At 45.1% G+C, this 20,697-nt stretch overlaps 3 protein-coding genes and 1 long non-coding RNA gene across 5 annotated transcripts; 2 read left to right on the top strand and 2 right to left on the bottom strand.

Moving 5' to 3' along the window:
- The first annotated feature begins 10 nt into the window (after window positions 1-10).
- Window positions 11-1,773, top strand: LOC132973274 (zinc finger protein 180-like). The gene is made up of 2 exons (XM_061036643.1): window positions 11-581; window positions 769-1,773. The coding sequence occupies exons 1-2, from the start codon at window positions 110-112 to the stop codon at window positions 1,659-1,661; spliced, it is 1,365 nt and encodes a 454-aa protein (XP_060892626.1). The 5' UTR covers window positions 11-109; the 3' UTR covers window positions 1,662-1,773.
- Window positions 1,774-2,540: 767 nt separating this feature from the next.
- selenoo1 (selenoprotein O1) lies at window positions 2,541-10,409 on the bottom strand. Its single transcript, XM_061036639.1, has 9 exons — window positions 9,714-10,409; window positions 8,483-8,686; window positions 8,217-8,394; window positions 7,614-7,744; window positions 6,042-6,319; window positions 5,013-5,181; window positions 4,507-4,692; window positions 4,024-4,180; window positions 2,541-3,583 (listed from the first exon to the last, which is right to left on the bottom strand). The coding sequence occupies exons 1-9, from the start codon at window positions 10,265-10,267 to the stop codon at window positions 3,356-3,358; spliced, it is 2,085 nt and encodes a 694-aa protein (XP_060892622.1). The 5' UTR covers window positions 10,268-10,409; the 3' UTR covers window positions 2,541-3,355.
- Window positions 10,410-10,551: 142 nt separating this feature from the next.
- LOC132973277 (uncharacterized) lies at window positions 10,552-10,979 on the top strand. The gene is made up of 2 exons (XR_009672978.1): window positions 10,552-10,724; window positions 10,755-10,979. It is a non-coding gene; the product is annotated as an uncharacterized LOC132973277 (long non-coding RNA).
- On the bottom strand, window positions 10,949-20,132 carry trabd (TraB domain containing). 2 transcript variants are annotated; one of them, XM_061036646.1, is made up of 10 exons: window positions 20,085-20,132; window positions 18,844-18,883; window positions 18,561-18,627; window positions 17,897-18,063; window positions 17,300-17,440; window positions 16,945-17,055; window positions 16,723-16,862; window positions 13,923-14,095; window positions 13,184-13,280; window positions 10,949-13,095 (listed from the first exon to the last, which is right to left on the bottom strand). In XM_061036646.1, the coding sequence occupies exons 2-10, from the start codon at window positions 18,865-18,867 to the stop codon at window positions 12,924-12,926; spliced, it is 1,092 nt and encodes a 363-aa protein (XP_060892629.1). In that variant the 5' UTR covers window positions 18,868-18,883; window positions 20,085-20,132; the 3' UTR covers window positions 10,949-12,923. The 2 variants fall into 2 exon arrangements, with proteins under 2 accessions (XP_060892629.1, XP_060892628.1); XM_061036645.1 differs by lacking the exon at window positions 20,085-20,132 and adding an exon at window positions 19,792-20,067.
- Between the last annotated feature and the right edge of the window lie 565 nt (window positions 20,133-20,697).

Below are 20,697 nucleotides of genomic sequence, written 5' to 3'. Positions count from 1 at the left end.
AGACCAAGTCAAGACCAAGACCATAAATATAACTGAAAAATCATCATTGGGTGTGCATCGGGCATGTCACTCACTTAGATTGTAACACCGGTAAGGTGTACAACACTAAATGTTTTTGTTTCATGTTCCTCCAGATGTTCCACTGAAACATCAATGTGAGGAGGAGGATGTTCTGGTCGACCAGCAGCTCTGTAATCAGGAGAGGAACTCCAGTCCGGACCAAGAAGAGCCAGAGCCTCCACAGATTAAAGAGGAGCAGCAGGAACACTGCAGCAGTCAGGAGGGAGAGCAGCTCGTACTGAAGCAGGAGACTGACACATCCATGTTGACTGTTACTCATGAGGAGAGAAACCACAGTGAAGCACAACTACTAAATGAACATCAGCCCATTTCTAACAACTCTCATGATGCTGAGGATCAAGATCCAGAAGGAAGTGAGCACATCAACAAGGGACTAACTTCTGCTCAAGACAAATTTGTGGTTTTAAAAAATACTAACGTTGAGTACGAGGGAGAGATCGATCGGAAGAGCAGACTGCTGGATATCGTTTGGAAACCTCACATCTACCTACACAGAATAGGTGAGGAAAAAGCAAACTATGCTAAACTAATGCAAAGTGACGTTGGGTTTGTATTGGTTAACAGTGGTGATGTAATCATTGAGAATGACGCGGGTCAAGAATAAAAAAAAAAAACAACTACTGAGATATAACGCCTCAACATGCTCTGCATTCTTCATTTTACTGTATTTTGTTTGTGTTCCTCCAGATGTTCCACAGCAACATGTGAGTGAGGAGGAGGAGGAGGAGGAGGTTCTGGTCGACCAGCAGCTCTGTAATCAGGAGAGGAACTCCAGTCCGGACCAAGAAGATCCAGAGCCTCCACAGATTAAAGAGGAGCAGCAGGAACACTGCAGCAGTCAGGAGGGAGAGCAGCTCGTACTGAAGCAGGAGACTGACACATCCATGTTGACTGTTACTCATGAGGAGAGAAACCACAGTGAAGCACAACTACTAAATGAACATCAGCCCATTTCTAACAACTCTCATGATGCTGAGGATCAAGATCCAGAAGGAAGCGAGCTCGGAGACTCAGAATCAACTAGAAAATCAGAACCAAAAAAAAAACTTCCCAAAAGAAGTCACAACACTAAAACATCAGAAACTGACTTTAAGCACAAAGACTCAGACTCAAGAAGAAAATCAAAAAGGCGATTTTCATGCATGAGTACAGGTGAGAAGACTCACTCCTGCAAGACCTGTGGGAAAATATTCTGTCAGAGGTCTAATTTGAACAGACACATCAAAATTCATTTGAACCAAAAGCGGTTTACCTGCTCAACATGCGGCAAACCTTTAAGATCTCAAGGCGAGTTGACAAGCCACATGAGATCACACACGGGTGAGAGGCCGTTCTCCTGCAGCACCTGTGGGAAAAGCTTCTATTGGCAGTATACGTTGACCAGGCACATCCAAATTCATTCGAACCAAAAGCGGTTTACCTGCTCAACATGCGGCAAACCTTTAAGATCTCAAGGCGAGTTGACAATCCACATGAGATCACACACGGGTGAGAGGCCGTTCTCCTGCAGCATCTGTGGGAAAAGATTCCCACGGATGTCAAACTTGAATCGTCACAAGATGATTCATACAGCTAGATAGCCGTTTACCTGCACAGCATGCAGCACACCCTTTAAGATCGGTGGCCTCAGTGGGAAAGGGGTCAAAGAGAACTGAATGTGAGTGCATTGGGAACGGTCCCTATAAATGACTCTTGTTTATTATATGCCATGTGTTATTCAGAAGTTGTGTATTTACTGTGATTATTGAAAGATGGACGTACCTAATACGTTCCTAATTTAGGAACTAAATTGAAGTTATTTTTTTGGCCCTTTTTGTCTTAATTGGAAATCAAAAATCTGTACTGTATATAACAAATATATTCACAAGGTATAGGGAAGAAGAAGGGGTTTGAATTCCACAAGGTGTCTGTAGGGATTAATGTTTACATGTTGCTGTTTTCTTTTTCTCTTTTTTTCCTCTTTTCCTTTTTGTTGCTTTTGTTATTGTATTATTTAGAATCTGTAGGTCATTTAGGGTTAGGGTACCTATATAAACTATACAAATAAATTGTCATATTATATTATAGTCATAAATTTACAAATATAATACAAGCTAGTTGAATAGATGGAGAGGGGGTGGGATTCAATAAGTTTTTACTTTTTCCCACTCCTTTGCGGACATGTAACTTAAAATAGCATAGCGTCCACATTTTGTATTTTTAAAAAAAATACTTTACACTGTTTGATATTTTTCTGTCTGTTATTTTTTTCTGTTCACCTTTGTCTTATGTTACATGTTCAGAATAAACAAATCAAATCAGTCAACACCGGAGGTTGCCGCTTGGTTTAAATGCGTTCTCAACATCTGATGTTCTCTGAACCGGCAGCGATGACATCTTAGCCTTTTCAGAATCTGTAGATAGAGAGCAGCTTTTGTTTCAAATGATGCAAAAAAAATAATAAGCACTGAAACAAATCCTTTAATGGCATTCAATCTCTTTATTTCCACTTTCTCTAAAACATGAAGCTTTGCAGCGTTACATCTGTGGCACAAGCTACGATAAACTTCTTATAACACACACACACCGTTCTTACTGTTCTCTTCTCACAATCTGCTGTTTTTTATTTTTTACACCTGCTGAGTAGTTATGCATTAAAACATTGTAAAGCTCTTTCTGTGACCCTGTGACTAAAAAGCTCTAACAGTGGCTAAAGGCAAGTTTCTGTTATAGAGGAGTGAACTGTGCGTGTTAATATACTGCGGCATCCCGCTCTCTCTCTCACACACACACACACACTTTATTATTTGGTATATGTCGAGGTGACACCCGGCTGTGTATCGGAGTCAGATAGGTCGCTGTAGGACTTTTTGTCTGAGTCGTCATGAAAAGCTGAACATCAAACAAACAGGGAACAAGCTGAGGGGCCTTTTTCTAATGTCAAGTCATAAAATCAAGTTGTCTGGTGACTCTGCATCATCGTGTGTTTAGCAGGATGTGACGTCACAGAAGGAAAAAAAAACACTTATTTTTCGCTATTTTGTGGCATTGTTTCATAAATGATTAAAGTTTAAAAACACATTTTAGATGTATTTGTTTAACCAAACTCGGCTCCCTCCCTGCGTGTTTGTTTCAGCTCGTTAGCGCCCGCGGTGTCGTGCTTCTCGTTAACCTCCCTGATGCCGCCTGCCTGCGTGATCGAGAGCTGTTCAGTGACGTAGAAAGTTACAAAAATATGAACTGAAAGAACAATAAACTCTCTTTTCATTTAGGCAGGAGACATTCAGAGAAGTTATTACGAAGATCATGTAACACAGATCTGATTGGCCCAGGTGGGGGGTTTGCTGTCGTAGGGGACGGGGTCTCTGGCGGCGGCTGAAGAAGACGCCGCCTCCTGCTGCGCCTCCTCTCCCTCGTCCCTCTCTCCCTGCTCGCTCGCCCCGCCTCCGCCCGACCACGAGGGGAGCTCCAGACCCGGCTGTGTAGAGAAAGGTTTCTCCAGGACTTTGAGGACCCGCTGGACCTGCAGAGAGGAAGACAGAACAATTCAAAGAGCTTTATTAATCCTGTGAGGGGGGGGGGGATTAGTGGAGCAGCTCAACACTGAGGACATGAAAGACACAGCAACGTTCAGACAGCAATGATACATAAGAGCTCAAATATGGGAAAACATTTGAGGATGAGTCCAATCAAAGGATAAAATAAAAATCTCTAAAATATAAACAGCATTTAATAACCTCCCGATGGCAACAGAGAATTCATATGAATGATTCATATGTAAGAAGTAGGGTCCTCACAATACCAGAATTTAAAGGAGCAATATGCAATTCTGACACCTAGTGTTTTAAATGGGTACTGCAGTCCAAATTCTAAACATTGTAGAGCGCTATCTCCCCCCGCCCCCACATCTGACTGGAAGTGAAATGAGAGGGACTAGAGTGCAAAGTTCAAAAAGGGCGTCACCTCGGAGAAGTCTCCGCTCTCTGCAGCCTCAATTGCATTCTGGGCGATGTAGTTCCTGAGCACCACCCGAGGGTTGGTGCTGTCCATCACCGTCACCCTCTCCTCCTGCACCGCCTGCACATCACTCTGACCCTCCAGCTCCCGGCCGAGACGCTTCCTGCAGGAAGGACAAAAACAAACAAACACAGATTCAGATTCAACACGCACAGTACCTCCTCGCACACACTCCACACTCCGACCCTAAATATCTCAGTCAGTGCATGCAGTTCCTCCACCCTCCTCTTGTTTCAGACGCCAGCTGGGTTCATCCCTCATTCTTTCTTTTTCGACATTGGGAGAATCGAGCTGCAATTTTTAAATTGATGGAAGTTCAAAACAGCTACAACAAACAAAGCAGGCTGCAAAATAAATGCCAAGATTAATGCATAACATAAAAGTGAAGGAAGAACAATGCAACACGTCAGCTCTCCGGACAGATCTCACCTGTATCGTGTTATCCAGCGACTCCACTCCTCTCCGTGTTTGCCGCTCAGCTCCTCCTGGTTCGTCTCCATCAGGTCTTTCAGTTTGCTCAGTTTGTCTAACTGCCTCGCTATCGTCGCCCGGTCCGAGATCATCTGGAACAGCGCCGGGTTGCTCTGAGCCATCGAGAGGAGCATGGCCAACTCTCTGTGGGAACAGAAATCATAAGGTGGAAATTTTTACCAGGTTTTTTTTTTTTTTTACTGTGAGATCATATCGGTCGCGTGCAGACACTCTACATGCAGCAGTCACAGAATAGAAACGTCACTCCCCCCTCCCATTGGCTCGAAGTGAATTCTCCTGATTATATCCTGCGGCGTTCCAAGATCAGCTCACTCGGACTTGCTGCAGAAAAAATGCTAGGGGGTCTGGCAGTAGAAACTCCGGGTGAAGTTCAGGAGTTTATCAGGAGATTTCTGCGGGTGTGAAAGCCCTTTGTGTTTGTGCTGCACGCTCTGCTCTCTCACCTGGGATCCATGCTGGGTTTGTTTGCAGCCTTGAGCTCCTCTAAGGAGGCGCACTGCTGCAGCAGGAGCTCTGACGCCTTCTTCACCACGCCCTCCTCTCCCTCAGCGTCTCCCTCTGCGGGGCAGGAGATCTGACTCAGGCTGCGGAAGGTGTTGGTGAAGTCAGCACCTGCAGGAGGGGGGCAGAACAGGTTACAATAAGGGCATGCAACACTGCTGATGATTCTGATTTCATGTTCTCTGTGCAGCAAATTGTTAAATTCCCCTCCCAGTGTTTGGAAACAGAGCTGTGTGAAGAGGACTTCACCAACATGTGGGCAATTTAAGTCAGAAGTTGCCAAAGACCCCACCTTGTTAGAGAACTCTCGTGTGGTTGACGTCATTTGGGACGTTTCTCTCACATATTTAGAAACCGATCTGTTATGTTGGCATGAACTTATCACGGGAGCAAAGGTGGAGATACGTGCTCGAGTTCATTAAGATCATAAGAACATTTTGATAGTCCGACATCATCACAGTATTTCAGTAGAAAGGTTTAACGAGGGAAACAGCTTCTTACAACCGTTTTAAAGTCACTAGTTTTGTTTTTAAATATTTGAACTTCAAGGTAAAAAGCCCCAAAATTTGCAAAGCACCATCACAAATTAGGCACCTCATTAACGTCTTTCTGTTTTGATTTAATAGAGCCGTTTGTTTGGATAAATGCACAGAATGTCAATCCTACCACCAGGGGGCTCTCAATCAAAACAATAACAAAAGATGACGTCATGGGAGTGATTCTCTCTGCTGCTGAGAGCTGAGCTACTTCCTGTTCACACAAGTTTTCCCTGTCGGACTGGGAGGAACACACAGACTGTGCACTGGTCATGTTCTCACCCCCTCAGACTTGCTTGCCTTGAATTACATCAGCTCACCCTGACTTCAGGCTGAAGTAACTAGAAGTCAGACACATGAAGCTCACCCTGAAAATGTGAGGAACTTTTCCTGATATGTGTGCATGGGTGAAGACAGTATCAAACTGATCCTCACCTGTGTTGTGCATGGTCTGCAGCAGCTCTGTGATCAGGATCTCGTCCTCAGGCTCGTCCTTCTTCAGCAGACCCAGCTTCTTCCTCATGTTCTGCAGGTAGAATCCGTTATAAAGATCCAGGTACTCGTCGATCACGGTCTCAGCCCGGTCAGGCGGCAGCTCCGGAGCCAGAGCCTCCGCCAGCTTCACCAGGTTCCACCTGCAGACGGCCGGCTGGGCCTGGTACGAGTATCGACCCGAGTTATCGGAGGCGTTACAGATGAAGTCTGGATCAAACCTGAGAGCAGAGAGAAAGGTTAAATACACCACTATCACTAACGTCCCTTCATAACGCCTCTGTGACATTCATAGTGAAGGACAGACATCACAGGAGCGGAAATATCGTGCTGTGAGCGGGTAGTCTGAATATATCCCGTCTAATATCTGTGGATGATAAAGACAGAAGCAGTGCGGGCATGCTGACGCACGGCTTTGTCTTTCTTATAAATGCTGCATTAACACAAACACAAAACTGCATGTGTGAAAATGATTGATTCATCATTTATTTCTAAAACGGTTTTTCTATCCCTGCTCTCCTCCTAGTAAAATTACTGCATGGCGTCGAGATGATTTGATGTGTAAATATAGGAAATATTCAGCAGAATTCACACCGAGCGATTTGGTGGGATGATGGCGTTTACATCAAGTGACCGATCAGCCAGTGCGATCTCTGTTCATGTAGTGAAGCTGCTTTATTCTCTTTTTGCTTGCCAATCACATCTATCTTTAAAGAGAACATATTATCCCTTTTCAAACAGTCCCCTGTGGTCTAAATGAAACATCTGTGCTGTGCTTTGGTCAAAATATAACATGAATCAAGCACCAGAGGAGGTTTGTGACCCTGTATAAACCAGCTCTCTCAGAACACTCCGTTTTGGTGTGTGTGTCTCTTTAAATGTAATGACCCCCCCTGAGTTTTCCCGGTAGACATCGCTAGCAAGAATAAAAAATGGCAGACATGCACTAACGTTTTCCTCTAGGCTGGGGGTGGAGTCCATGGGTGGAGATACCAGGGGAGGGGAGGGGATTTCTTTTTACCAGAATCCCACTGTGACATCACAAGGAGAGCACATTTGAAACGGAGCATTTTTCTCTGTGTTGTAAGACTTATGCAGACCACAAACAAAGGACTGGATGGGTTTATTTCACATTTTGTGGGTCAGTAGACACTCAGGTTACCCAAATAAATGTTCAAAAACACTATAGAAGTGGATTTTTCATGATATGTCCCCTTTAAAAAAAAAAAAGGTTTAAGAATTATTTTGGGGCTTTCTTTGCCTCGACTGGAGGGGCGGGACAGTGGATAGAGGAAGTAACCGAGGACAGAGAGAGAGAGAGAGTGGGGAATGACATGAAGGAAAGGAACCACAAGCCGGACCTGAACCTGGGGCCGCCCACTCTCAAGGACCCCAGCTTTCACACAAGGGGTGTGCCTACCCACCAGGCCACAGGCACCAAATGATATGACTCTAACTCAGACCACATCATCCTTTTCACATCATATCCTGCCCCTGAGACCTCTGGAGTCTGACCTGTCCATGAAGCCATAAGGACCGTAGTCCAGAGTGAGTCCCAGGATGCTCATGTTGTCCGTGTTCAGGACTCCATGACAGAAGCCGACACACTGCCACTGAGCCATGAGCCGAGCCGTACGCAGCACCACCTTCAGACAGAAGCGGGACATTAGAGGAACATTCTAAGTAATATAGAAGCATAAAAAGTCTCAGTCCACAGTTGAACGCCTTGTTAACGTCTTAATCTGATGTTGATCAGGACACAGAGACATGAACAGACTCTGAGGCTGCAGCAGGTTAACAGGATTACAGGGATCCAAATGTTCCTGGCTTGAGACTGGAACCTCAGGACTTGAATTGGCCACCTGCTGCCAGCAAAACCTCTGGGTCCGCTTGTTCAGGAACTTTAATCTGGACCAGAATGAGCCAGATTTTTGTACTCTGATTCTTGGCTATCCAGGATCACCTGATCTATGTTTCTTTTGACCAAACTGGATTGAATAAACCTGGTCCAGATACAGACTTTTAAAGATCACCAGAGCTTTAAATGAAACTACAAAACATTGTCAACAGGGGGCGCCAACAATGCCTGACGGTTAGTGTCCCCTCATGCGCTCTCACCTCTCTGAAGAAGGCCACGTTGCGCTCCACCCGGTCTGAGTAATTCTGCTGGATCTCGGGGTAAAACATCTCGATGACGTAATCCAGCATCTGACCCCTGATCTCATCCCGTCCGTAGCTCGGACCCTGACGGCCCGTGTACTCGTCAGCCGGCTTGAAGATCTCGAATGACCCGAACCTGCTCAGAGAGATCATGATTGAGACAAACAACTTCTCCAGAGCTTCAGACATCCACGAGAGATAAAAAGGTGACTTCCTGCGCTCACCTGAGGAAGGTGGGGGCGATACGAAGGACCACGGAGCACCTCTCATGGCGAGGGTTCCCGCTATAGTACACGTCTCGTATTACCCGGCTGTCTGAGGTGACGATAGAGCCGGCTCTAGTGGTGGGAATACCCAGGAAGAACATGACCTCGCTGCACAGGAACTCTCTGATGCTGGAGCGCAGAACCTTACGGCCATCAGCTTGTCTGCGAAGGACAGAATACATCACACAATGACCAGGAGCTTTTGAAAACTGGAGAGAGGTTTACAGACCGATGCAAAGCTGGATAAACACTGAAGCTTCAGTGTCCACCACATGGCAACCTGTGTGAGCATCAACTCTAGAGAGGAGGGGGTGGGGGGAGACAGCTCTCTACAATGTTTTAAATGTGGACTGCAGTACCCATTTTAAACACTAGGTGTCAGAGTTACATATTGCTCTTTTTAAGTGTTGATGACGTACAATACCCATCATAGAACACGTTATTTATTAGACGAGTCTTGTCACCATAATTTGATTAATGCCCATCTGACACAAGTGAGCACTTTTAGAGACTACATCTGCGTGGCTGAAAATGAAGGGGGAATAAATGTTCCTGGTCTAAACTCTCTGATTTATGACAAGAGGCACAAACTGCTGAGTCATACCTATCTCTCTCGACCTTGCTGTACAGCTCTAAATAACACCATGATTATAAACCACTCTGCTCTTAAACATTAGTTTGTTTTTTTAAGTTGACCTACGGAGACATGCTGAGTTGAGTTTTAATTTAATATGTGTAATAAATAAATAAACTAAAAGATGTTTACAGTTATGCTTAGACCATTAGTCAATCAGTTTAAAGAGTAAAGCCATGACTTCTGGACCAGTTTAATAGAGAAGTGACTTGGGAAGTTGCTGCTGTTTCGCTTTAATTAGTTACCGTGTAAACTGGAGACCTTAACCCAAAGCGCCTGTGGTTGTCGTGATTATCATAACAGATGATGAAAACTGAAAAAAATCTTGTTAGTCAAGTTTTTCATTAAATAAATAACTCGAGAATAAATTGATTAAATTGATATTACACAAACAGGTATTCGTTTGGTAACTGTTGTAACTACGACAACAACAGATCCGGCTGAAGGTCGCCAGTTAACACGGTCACCAGTTACAGCGATACACCTGTAAGTTCTGGGAAGATTCTTATTACAGAATAATAAAGTGAACTGACACAGAAGACATCAACCCTCTACCTGGAATAAGGAGTCAGTCCTGCTCCTTTCACCTGCATCTCCCACCGTCCGCTCGGGTTTTCCCGGAGCAGTTCGGGGTCCTGTCCGGGCGGAACCTTCACCTCTCCGAGGTAGCAGGCCGCCCCGTCGCCCAGCTGCCCGGCGAACTGTCCGAACTGGTGTCCGCAGTAGCAGTGCGCTGCAGGCTCGGACCCGGGCATGACTCTGGACCCACTGAGGTACTCTGGACCGAGCGGGTCGTTGAGGACCTGGTCCCCGCTGAGCCCGAGCAAAGCCAAGGCGTCATGAGACACCGCCACGAACTGGGGCCGGGTCAGGGGCGACGGCTTCACCGGGGAGAAACACGCTCCCTTCACCTGCCGCACCCCCGGCTCCTCGGACTGGTCCAGGGGGAGCCTCCTCAGGGCGACGTTGTCAAAATCGAGTCGCTCCAGCGGAGACCGACTCACTATCGGACCCATGTCGTCCATTCCGCCCGCGTGCATGAGTCTGAGCGCGGGCACACAGGGCAGGAAGGTCCGTGATCGTCCTAACCGATGTGCTAAATACGCCATCCAAACCGGGCCATCTGTGAGCTGTCAGCCTCTGGCGCAGTTTCACCAAGAACACCAAATCACGCTTTGATAATCCTGCTGCAACAGCGGATGTTGTGAGTCACTGGGTGTTACATTATTATCAGTCCGTTCCGAAACAAACAGGGTAGGCGGAACATTCTAGGCGAAAGCTCTGACAAATGACAAACTTAGAAAAAAGGCTTCTTAGAAAAAGTTGTTCCGCCTCTCTGTATTAAACCTTTTACATCAGTTCGAGTTTTGAAAAATGAAGCCGATGCAGAAGTGCAAAATGCAGACCTTTGTGACGTGTTTCTTGAAAACGCTCATATAATAACCTTATTCAGACCACCATTTCAAGCTGCAATCTGAATGTCCCTGAGTAACAGAGGCGTTACAGAAGTGAGACGGGGATCTGCTCAGCGCTGTGTGTGTGCATTGTCTGACTGTGTGTGTGTGTGTGTGTGTGTGTGTGTGTGTGTGTGTGGAGCTCTCGCTGCGCTACAACGCTTAAAGGATGCATGATGTGATGACGGCTCAGCTTAGTTACAGCATTTCTGCGATAAAAAACAGTGTGAAAGAACTACTGTGATAAAGATAAAAAAAGTTATTTACTGTGCAGCCCTACATCAATCTTTGCAGCAGGTTTTATACAGCACAGTTAAAAAAAAGAAGAGCAACATGTTTCAGGCAAATAAAGATTCTTTACTTAAAATGTTTCAGTAATTCATTACAGAAGTCGGGCATCAATGTTTGGTTTGTTAACAATGAAAAGGATCAAATCTGACGTCTAGTACTGCAGGCGTTCATACAGTTTCTCTCAAACAGCAGATGAAACCTTATGAGACGATGATGATGATGATGTGGAGAGAAAGAACTCTCTAAACTTATTTTACTGCTCCCCTCTTTTAATCCTCATCGCTCACCTTTAAAGATACAATCATTATTTAACCAATTGGAAGATAGGCTGAGTTTAATTCATGAGCACAGAAGCGGATTAATCAATAACGGCTTTGTTTACTTATTTTATAGTTAATTCCACAAATCAAAGACAGTAATTAAACGTCTTTCGTATTGCTGACATAAAAAACACTTCAAATTAAGATGGAAAAATACCTGGAAGTCGCTGTAGGTTAACAGCCGTGTAAATACTTGTTCAGACTGTCGTTTTAATTGGAACACTTCCTGGTGGTTTGCCAGCGAGCCAATTTGAATATGTGCAATAAGAAGCTCTGTACAATGGAAACAGGTCTGAGGGTCAAAGGCAGCAGTGATAGCAGTGTAAGGCTTAACTTCCCAAAACCGAAGCGTCCGTCTCCTCCGCAGTAGTCAGAACACGTCTCCACTGACTCCTTCATTTAAGAGCAACAAAAACCATTTCATGTTTACTGTCTACATGTCCTTTTTATAAGCAGAGTGGCGACTGATGATGCATATATCATAAAAAGTACAAACAGCTGGTGCGCTGAATGACCGTTTGTCACATGAGGAGGACTTGAAAAGATTGCTTTCTCTCCGTGAGAGAGATGCATATTTTTGTATCAAGTATCAACCAACTCGAGAGACGGAGCCAGCATGAGAAACGGACTCAGATCGGAGGTACAATTAAAAAAAAATGCTAAATGACAAGATGACTGCATCCTGAGGCACACCTGAGCCCGGCCTCTGTGTCTCATGGACATCTGAGCGAGTTGAAAACGACGGGGCTGTGGTGCCGTTTCATTTGACACCCACACAAACTAGATGCTTTCTGTTTAGAGTAACAGTCTGTTTACAAGCAGGCCTGTCATAAACCTACATGAAGACACATTATTTCACACGTACATCTAGCATTAGGGACAGGTGTGTAAAGATGAGTGTAACACCTTTTTTTCAGCTGCTATATGAGGCACTTGTCTGTTAATGTGGCCAGGACTGTTTGTTTTCTTAATCAAAGTAAATATCATCTTCCATCATTCTTTTATTTTGCTCTTCCTGTGTGTGTGCGTCATGAAGAATATTCTCTTCATGTAGATTATTCCAGACGTGTCAAAGATAACGCTCCACTCCATGCTCCAACTACAAACACTGTTCTGAAGAGTTTCTGATCTTTCTTTTGTGATAATCTGTGAACGACTTGATGCTTGACTGACTGGACTCCCAACAGTCTCTTATAAAGTGCTGGACTTGAAATGGGCCGTTTACCAAAACTGCTGGTCGGCGCCAGAGAGGCGGGAGGAATCAGGAGATGCTGTTCAGTCACGTCAGGAGAGGTGACCGAGGATGACTTCCATGGATAAATGTTATGTAACTGTGTGTGTGTGTGTGTGTGGGAGAGTCATTTAAAGGAATGGCGGGGCAAATGTTAATCAATTCAAATGGGAATCATTGGCATTCGGAAACTTTACAAATTGCAGGATTTGTAGAAAATAGAAAAGAATCAAGGAGTACTGTCGAGGTTATCTTTGGCAGTACGGCCCTGCAGCGTCTACAGGACATCGAGACGAGGTGGGAGGATTCAGCCCCCCCTCTGAGGTCCTTCTCAGTTCAACGTGTGAGCTGGTGAAACATTTCCTCCAGCCTCACTTCCTGTTTTTTTTTTTTTTTAAGGCCATTGGTGAACTTTATTCTTTTTCAGACTTAGGGTCCCAATCAGAGGCATTGTGAGAGCCAGCGGGGGTCAGGCAGGCGGGGGCCGCAGAGTGTCCAGAAAAGACTGGACAGCAGGTGAAGACAGCAGGACACGACCCAAACTCCCTCCAGCTCTGTAGCAGGCGTATCCCAGCATCCCCACCACTACACCCTTGATGACCGTGCGCAGCACCCAGCCGAACCGCGAGGGAGGTGCGACGCTGTGGAAGAGACGGGTCACATTCAGCAGCAGTCATACACTTTCATTATGTGACGCACTGTTTGTAAAGTGGAACAGGACGAACATACCTCATGATTTCACTGATGTTCAGCTGCTTCTCCCAGTTTCTTTCTATTCCGGGGACGTGACCCATCCCCACAACTCCCACCACCACAGCAGGCACTTCTACACGGGGATGAAATTATCTGTTAGCTTGCTTTCACAGCTTGAAGACAACTCCTGATAAACTCCTGATATTTCCAGATTGAGTGTCATGTGTGAACACAAACAGCTGAATGTTTCTCTCTTCACCCGGAGTTTCTCCTCCAGCCTCTTCGTATTTATTCTGCAGAAAGTCAGAGTGAGCTGATGTGAGAACACAGCAGGATATAATCAGGTGAATTCTCCTGATTATATCCTGCTGCGTTCTCACATCAGCTCACTCTGACTTTCTGCTGAAACCTTCAGGATGTTATTTCAAGAGTTTTGTGCAGGTTTGAAAGCGCTGCAGGATTAAAGAGCACGCACTCCTGCGTCATTGTCTTCAAACCAAAATGACTGTTGAGTGAAAAATCCCTCTTGGTGCTGTGAATTACAGGTCATGACATCACTCTGTTCAAGATAACAATGACTAAGCATTTCCATTAAAATGTCTCTGAGGCTTCACACCACTTTCTCATCACTCGCTGGGATATGATGTCATATTTTTAAGTTGATGGATGTACAGTAGGCTGATAATTCAAAGATTTGCAGGTCTGATGATGAAGTATAATTACATTTAAACCAATCAGTGTTGTATTGTCATGTGAATGCAACAGTGATACGTACTCTGGGCGTTAGGAGGGGCCTCCACGCAGCGTGTAGCCTGGCGGAGCGTGTGTGTGAGGTAGATGTCTCTTTCAGCCACGATGGTCTGATGGAGAGCAGGAAACTCTCCGATCATCTCCGACATGGTCTGCTCCAGCAGGTCCTTCTGTTTGCACTTCTCCACGTCCTCTTTGCTGAAACACAACACACACAGTCTCTGATGAACACGGACGACACATTCCTGTTTTCTGTTCACAGTGTAGTGGCAAAAAATCAAACACCATTAAAGGTGCAATATGTACCCCCTAGTGTTTAAAATGGGTACTGCAGTCCAAATTCAAAACATTGTAGAGAGCTGTCTCCCCCCTCCCTCTTCTATAGAGTCGATGCTCACACAGGTTGCTATGTGGTGGACACTGAAGCTTCAGTGTTTATCCAGCTCTGCATCAGTCTGTAAACCTTTTTTTTTTCAAAAGCATCTCCAATATTGATCCTAGGGCGTCTAAAACGGCCGTGTGGGGGTGCCTTAAAACCGCCTACTTTCTCTGGTCCAAACAAATCCAGAGCATTCAGGAGCAGAATCTAAAGTTAGAAGGAGGACATACTGGCTGCTGCATTGTTGTCAGAGAAGCCAGCACTTCAACATAGCATGTTTCCTTAATGTCTGATCATATAGTAAGGTTACTTTATCATCTCACTCACTACACATCTCACCTTTAATTGCAGTAGACGGGTTTCCACCAGTAGAGGGCAGTAACTGTGTATGTTTCTAACAATATGTAGACTTGAAACACTCAAATATGGAGTTTTCAGACACTATCTAACAGCAGAGGTTTTCATCTGACTCACATGGTCTGTGGGTTTAGTTACTCTTTAAATGAAATACTACAAAATAAATATCTCCTACATTTAGTTATGACAGTATACAATACAGAAAGAGGAACATGAATTAACTATGTGTAGTAGTGCTTATAGTGTTCTTAGTCTTTTTCTGTTAAATCCTCCTAGGGCCTGATCACACAGAGATGTGTCACTAGAAAAGCATGGCCAGCAGAATCATTGTTTCCCTCTGGTGCCGGGCATTTTCTCTGCTGCTTTTTGTGACATTCTCGCCCCTCCTCATCTAGGACATGAGCAGCAGCGAGAGCTCTACGTTTGCTTGAATCCACCCCCCCACTTATTTTATTTGTTTGCCCGTATGCACACTCAGCCTCGCTCCACAGGTGCTCCCTGCTGTTCTTTCCCCCCCAGATGTGCTCAGGCGTTTTGGGAGCGTCTGCGTCTAGGCCGACACGTCTCTGTTCGTCTGGCTCTTACAGTTACATTTCTTTTCAACATTTTTAACCCTGAGAAAGTCCTCATGGCTCCAGGTTTTACTTATATATATATATATTTTTTTTATCATTATATTTAGGGCTAATTTGTTTTTGTTGTCTGCATCTTAGTGACAAATTAATTTTGAGCAAATCTTTTCCACTTTTAGAAGAGTTTAAGACACCTTTCAGCTTGTTGTCTTCTTCTTCTTCTAATAGATAAGTCGGAGGATTGAGCCGCTGAATCAGCACTCGGCGAATACTGCAGTGTTTAGCCTAAGAAGACGTTTTCAGGCGGTGCCAATCGGCTAGAAAATAGGCTTTCAAAACATACTTTAAAGCCTTAACAGCAATTTGTGGGCTCAATGAGAGAACTGTGAGAGGATGAACTCACAATCACTGGAAGCACAAAGCTCTCAGTCAGGGCTCACAGACGCGGGCAGCTTAAAACATTTGGCAGAGTTTCAAGTTCTCTGTCAAACGTGTGGGCGCATGTTCCCCTCCTCTTAAACACACTCTCTCCTCACACTTATTATTCTGTGGAGCTGCATTATTTTCCCAGCAGAATGCTGCTGATACCACAGTTCCTCCAGATTCTTTTTTTACCAACATTTACACCGAATGTAACCTCCAATGAGAGCACACGCTGTGTTCTCGGCCCTCTCAGCTCTAATCCATGTACATTCAGTCAGAAACACTTCCACCTCAATGAGCTTCTACGGTTAAATTCTCGATTTATAAACTGTTTTCACCAAACATTTACTTTTATCCACGTTTAGGGATTTAAATGTGGTGAACTTCGGGGCATCTTCAGTGCTGAAACAAGAGCAAGATAACGACAGAGTGGATCTACATTATTTTTAAAGCAGCAGTGTCTAAGGTTACATATTAGCCTTGTTCAGACCGCCGTTTCAAGCCGCCATGTTTATGCAGCGGCCCTGTGACGTTTAGCCGCCAATCTAAGTGTCCGGAGGTGTACTGGGGATACTTATGGTGCATTTAATTTAGGTTGAAACTCGGAGCTGGGATTGACGGCACACAGTGAGCCGCGTTCCAGTTGCGAGTTGGTACCAAGTCGGACAAGCAACATGGACGCCTCCAGGAGTGGATGCTATAGGTGTGGTTTGTTTATTTACACAAAGAGGACTAAGCTACTCATAAACACAACAGTTACAGCTCACACGTTACTGTTGATGCACGGGGCAGCCATGTTGGATTTTAGATCAGATTACTGAAGGTTCTCAGAGTTTCCAAGTCTGAATTTCAGCTTCAGGGGGCGCTCAGAATTTACAAGTTCAGAGATCAAATTGAACTCACCAAAAGTGACCCCCCCCCCCCCCCCCCACACCGTGGCGTGTGTGTATGTGGAGCTCCTGCTGTGCTGGTTTCTGCAATGCCGAAAAAGTACTTTTGCGGGGGTAAAAAAAAGCGGCCTGAAAAGGAGCTACTGAGAGAGACTTACAACAACAAAGTGTGATGACAGAAAAGTGGCTAAGTTGAACTCATACCTGATTGGGTCCGACAGGAAGCAGAGGCCCCATGCCAGACGGGCTTTCTGCCACAGGCTGAGAGCAGCGATGGCCCTCTTGAACGTCACAGGGATGGGCCTGTCCCCGAGGTGAAATTTACAGAAGGGCACTTGTCCAGCCTGTAGACGAAAAGACAGACTTCAGGAATGAAATACAAACAGAGCTAATTAAAAGTCTTTGTGTTGGTGGTGCTTGTTTTACCTCTTTGAAGGCCTCTCTGAACTCTCCACCTGGAGCCATGCCCAGCTGCTCGGTGATGTGAGCGGACACTTTGAGCAGGAGGATCTGCATCAGGCCCGACATCAGCCCGTTCTAACACAAAACAAGCATCCAGCGGTCGTTCTTAAAGTCGGAGTTTTCACATCAAGAAACATAAAAGCTCTTCATCGACTCTTAATCCTGTTTGTTGCATCACAATCCTCCTCACATTTTCTCCCCATTGTAGGATACAAGCCATTTACTATTCCATTACTGCTGGATCACTAGAATTTTTCATTGTTACCCTTTCTAACCCCACTCCTCCCCCTGGTCGTTCCTATCCCTCTCAAACCCTGACCTGTTTGATGGCCTGCTGGACTTTATCCAGGTTGATGTCTTTGGCTTCCTTCAGCAGTGTATTCTCGTCCATCTTTAGCATCGACACCCTGTACTGGCACAGCTCCACCACCACCACGTCTGGCTGCACGGCTCGGATCGTCTGTGAGGGAGGGAGAGAGAGAGAGAGAGGGAGAGAGAGAGAGAGGGAGAGAGAGGGAGTGAGAGAGAGGAGAGAGAGGGAGGGAGAGAGAGAGAGAGAGAGGGAGACAGAGGGAGTGAGAGAGAGAGGGAGAGAGAGAGAGGGAGAGAGAGAGAGAGAGAGAGAGAGAGAGGGAGAGAGAGAGAGAGGGAGAGAGAGAGAGAGAGGGAGAGAGAGAGAGCAGCGAGTTTGTCAGAAAAGACACACGGACAAAGACAAGAGCATTAGAGAAGAATAGAATATGGAGAGAGTAAAGAAAAGACAAATGTAGAGGATCAGAGAAGACATCGTTGGCAGAAGAGGACGAGTACGACTCTTTATTGTTTCAGAGTCAACTTGCAGCGTGTTCCTTTAATATGAGTCTGTGTTTGGTGTGGTCAGCTGCACTAATCCTGTTGTAGGTTTTCATTGGCTCACCGTGGCCACGTCCTTTTTGCTGCTGTCACTGAAGTGAGCCGTGCCCACCAGGTAGAGGAGGCTGCCATCAGCAGCTGTGAGACAGGTCACTGTCTCCGGGAGCTCCGGGGACACCTGGCGACGCTGCGCTCGCAGCTGCCAGAGCAGCTCCATCGCTTCTCCATCAGCTGGGAAAACAACAACAACACAGAGTTATTACAGCGACAGAAAATACGGTGCAGATGTCTCAATATTTGAGATATTGAGATATTCAAAGAAGGAGATCTTTACATTTTCCAGTAAAGGTTTAGAGATTTCATTTAGCTTTATTTATTTTATATGTCCTACTTTATCTCACAATGACATCAGCTTCAAATCGTGATACTTCATGATGCAAAGTTTAAAAATCCAATAATCGTGATGACCCTGAACACAACTCAGCCTATGAACAGGAAGGCTTTGGATGCAGCTGTTTGGTAAACTACAAACACGTCGAGGGACTTAATGCACAACAAGAAGTAGTAAACAGATCATAGTCATTCACTTTTTAGTACCATGTTTAAATTTAGCTTAAATAACTTTATGATGTGACATTTTGTGCAACAGAAAATAACACAGCAGCCTGTTTTCCTCTTCTGTCTGATGCACGCACACAGTATCTAAAGAAAAAAAACACACAGCTTACAGAGGCCTGGAGGTAGACAAGGCAGTTCCTCTTCTGAAGGATCCTCTGAAGGGCCGACTGACTCATCCTGTCAGAAATCAAGATACACACGGCATGATTACAACAACACGAGATTAAAAGATTATTAAGGCTAGCCAGTTTGAGAAAGAAGGACTGATTACACATTGTTAAGTATCGGCTGTTGGGAAACTAAGAATGCAAAGTTTCTCCACTGTGAGGACGACAAATCGTTCAATAACAATTCCTCTCACACACAACAATATGAAGAAACTTCAGTACCAACCTCGGAATTGTTGTCTTGGTCCATGTTTGGAGCACTAAAGCTGCATATAACAGAGGGTACAACAAAGACACTAGTGAATGAATAAGATATTATTACATAGACTGACTGTGATGTGTTTACTGACAACCGGCTATAGTGAGGCGTTCACTGACAGCCAGCTACAGTACAGTGTAAATCACTGTGAGACGTTCACTGACAGCCAGCTACAGTGAGGCGTTCACTGACAGCCAGCTACAATGAGGCGTTCACTGACAGCCAGCTACAGTGAGGCGTTCACTGACAGCCAGCTACAGTGAGGCGTTCACTGACAGACAGCTACAGTGAGGTGTTTACTGACAGCCAGCTACAGTGAGGCGTTTACTGACAGCCAGCTACAGTGAGGCGTTTACTGACAGACAGCTACAGTGAGGCGTTTACTGACAGCCAGCTACAGTGAGGCGTTTACTGACAGCCAGCTACAGTGAGGCGTTTACTGACAGACAGCTACAGTACAGTGTAAATCACTGTGAGGCATTCACTGACAGACAGCTACAGTGAGGCGTTCACTGACAGACAGCTACAGTGAGGCGTTCACTGACAGACAGCTACAGTGAGGCGTTTACTGACAGACAGCTACAGTACAGTGTAAATCACTGTGAGGCGTTCACTGACAGACAGCTACAGTGAGGCGTTCACTGACAGACAGCTACAGTACAGTGTACATGTGAGTCAGCCACAGTGAGGCGTTCACTGACAGCCAGCTACAGTGAGGCGTTCACTGACAGCCAGCTACAGTAGCATGACTGACTGTGAGCCGTTTACTGACAGCAAACTACAGTATTGCGTAAACGACTGTGATGCGTTCACTGACAGCCGGCTGGAGTACAGCGCTGACGCTGCTTTACGTCAAACAGCAGACATTGCAGCAGTTGAAGCTCCAAAATGTTAACGAGTAAAGTGGTGACTAACTTGGAGTTTAAATCAGACAGGTGACGTTTCCTCAAACATCTAGACGTCCACATGATAAGCTAAAGGGGTGTGATATTCAGGTGTACAAACACTGACGTTACTTCCAGGTAGACTGAGGCTAGCTGCCAAATGATGAAAACAAGCTAACTCAGGCTAACACAGCTAGCACGTCCCGGTAACAACTTAAATGACAAACTATGAAACACGTTCACTGTTCATGTGTCAGTTATAAAAACACAAGATGTTCGGTGGTATTTGGGAAAGTTGTCTCCAGATAAAAATGTCAGACTTACTGAGTTAGCCGTGTGTCACAATGATCCTCGTCAGTACAGCCGCTAACACTGAGTGCGTTCACGTGTCGTCGGAATCATCGGAAAATCTACTCTAGTGCTACCTTCACGTGCTTCTTGAAACATCGTACTTACCAGTAACGAAAACATACATTATTTTTCTCTCGTTGAAAAAAAAAAGCAACAAACATGGGCGCTAGAAGTTTTTTTAGTGTGTGGCTGATGTTTAATCAAAAGACAGAGCTTCTGTGTGCTTTCAGCAGATTTAAAAAAACAGAATGAGCATCAGGTAAACGTTGTTGTCAATGTTAAAGAGGACACATTGTGAAAAATCCACTTTCACAGTGTTTTTGAACATTTATTTGGGTAACCTGAGTGTCTACCGACCCACAAAATGTGAAATAAACCCATCAAGCCCTTTGTTTGTGGTCTGCATAAGTCTTACCACACAGAGAAAAGTGCTCTGTTTCAAATTTGCTCAACTTGTGACATCACAAATCTGGTAAAAAAAAAATTAAAAAACCCTCCTCTCCACTGGTATCTCCCCCCATAGACTCCACCCCCAGTCTAGAGTAAAAATTCTGCACAGGTCCACCACTTTTAGTCTTGCTACAGA

Source organism: Labrus mixtus, chromosome 4 (assembly GCF_963584025.1).
Source record: "Labrus mixtus chromosome 4, fLabMix1.1, whole genome shotgun sequence".
Classification (NCBI taxonomy): Eukaryota; Metazoa; Chordata; class Actinopteri; order Labriformes; family Labridae; genus Labrus; species Labrus mixtus.
Note: the sequence above shows the minus strand (reverse complement) of the source record. Positions and strands in the feature narration are given on the sequence as shown.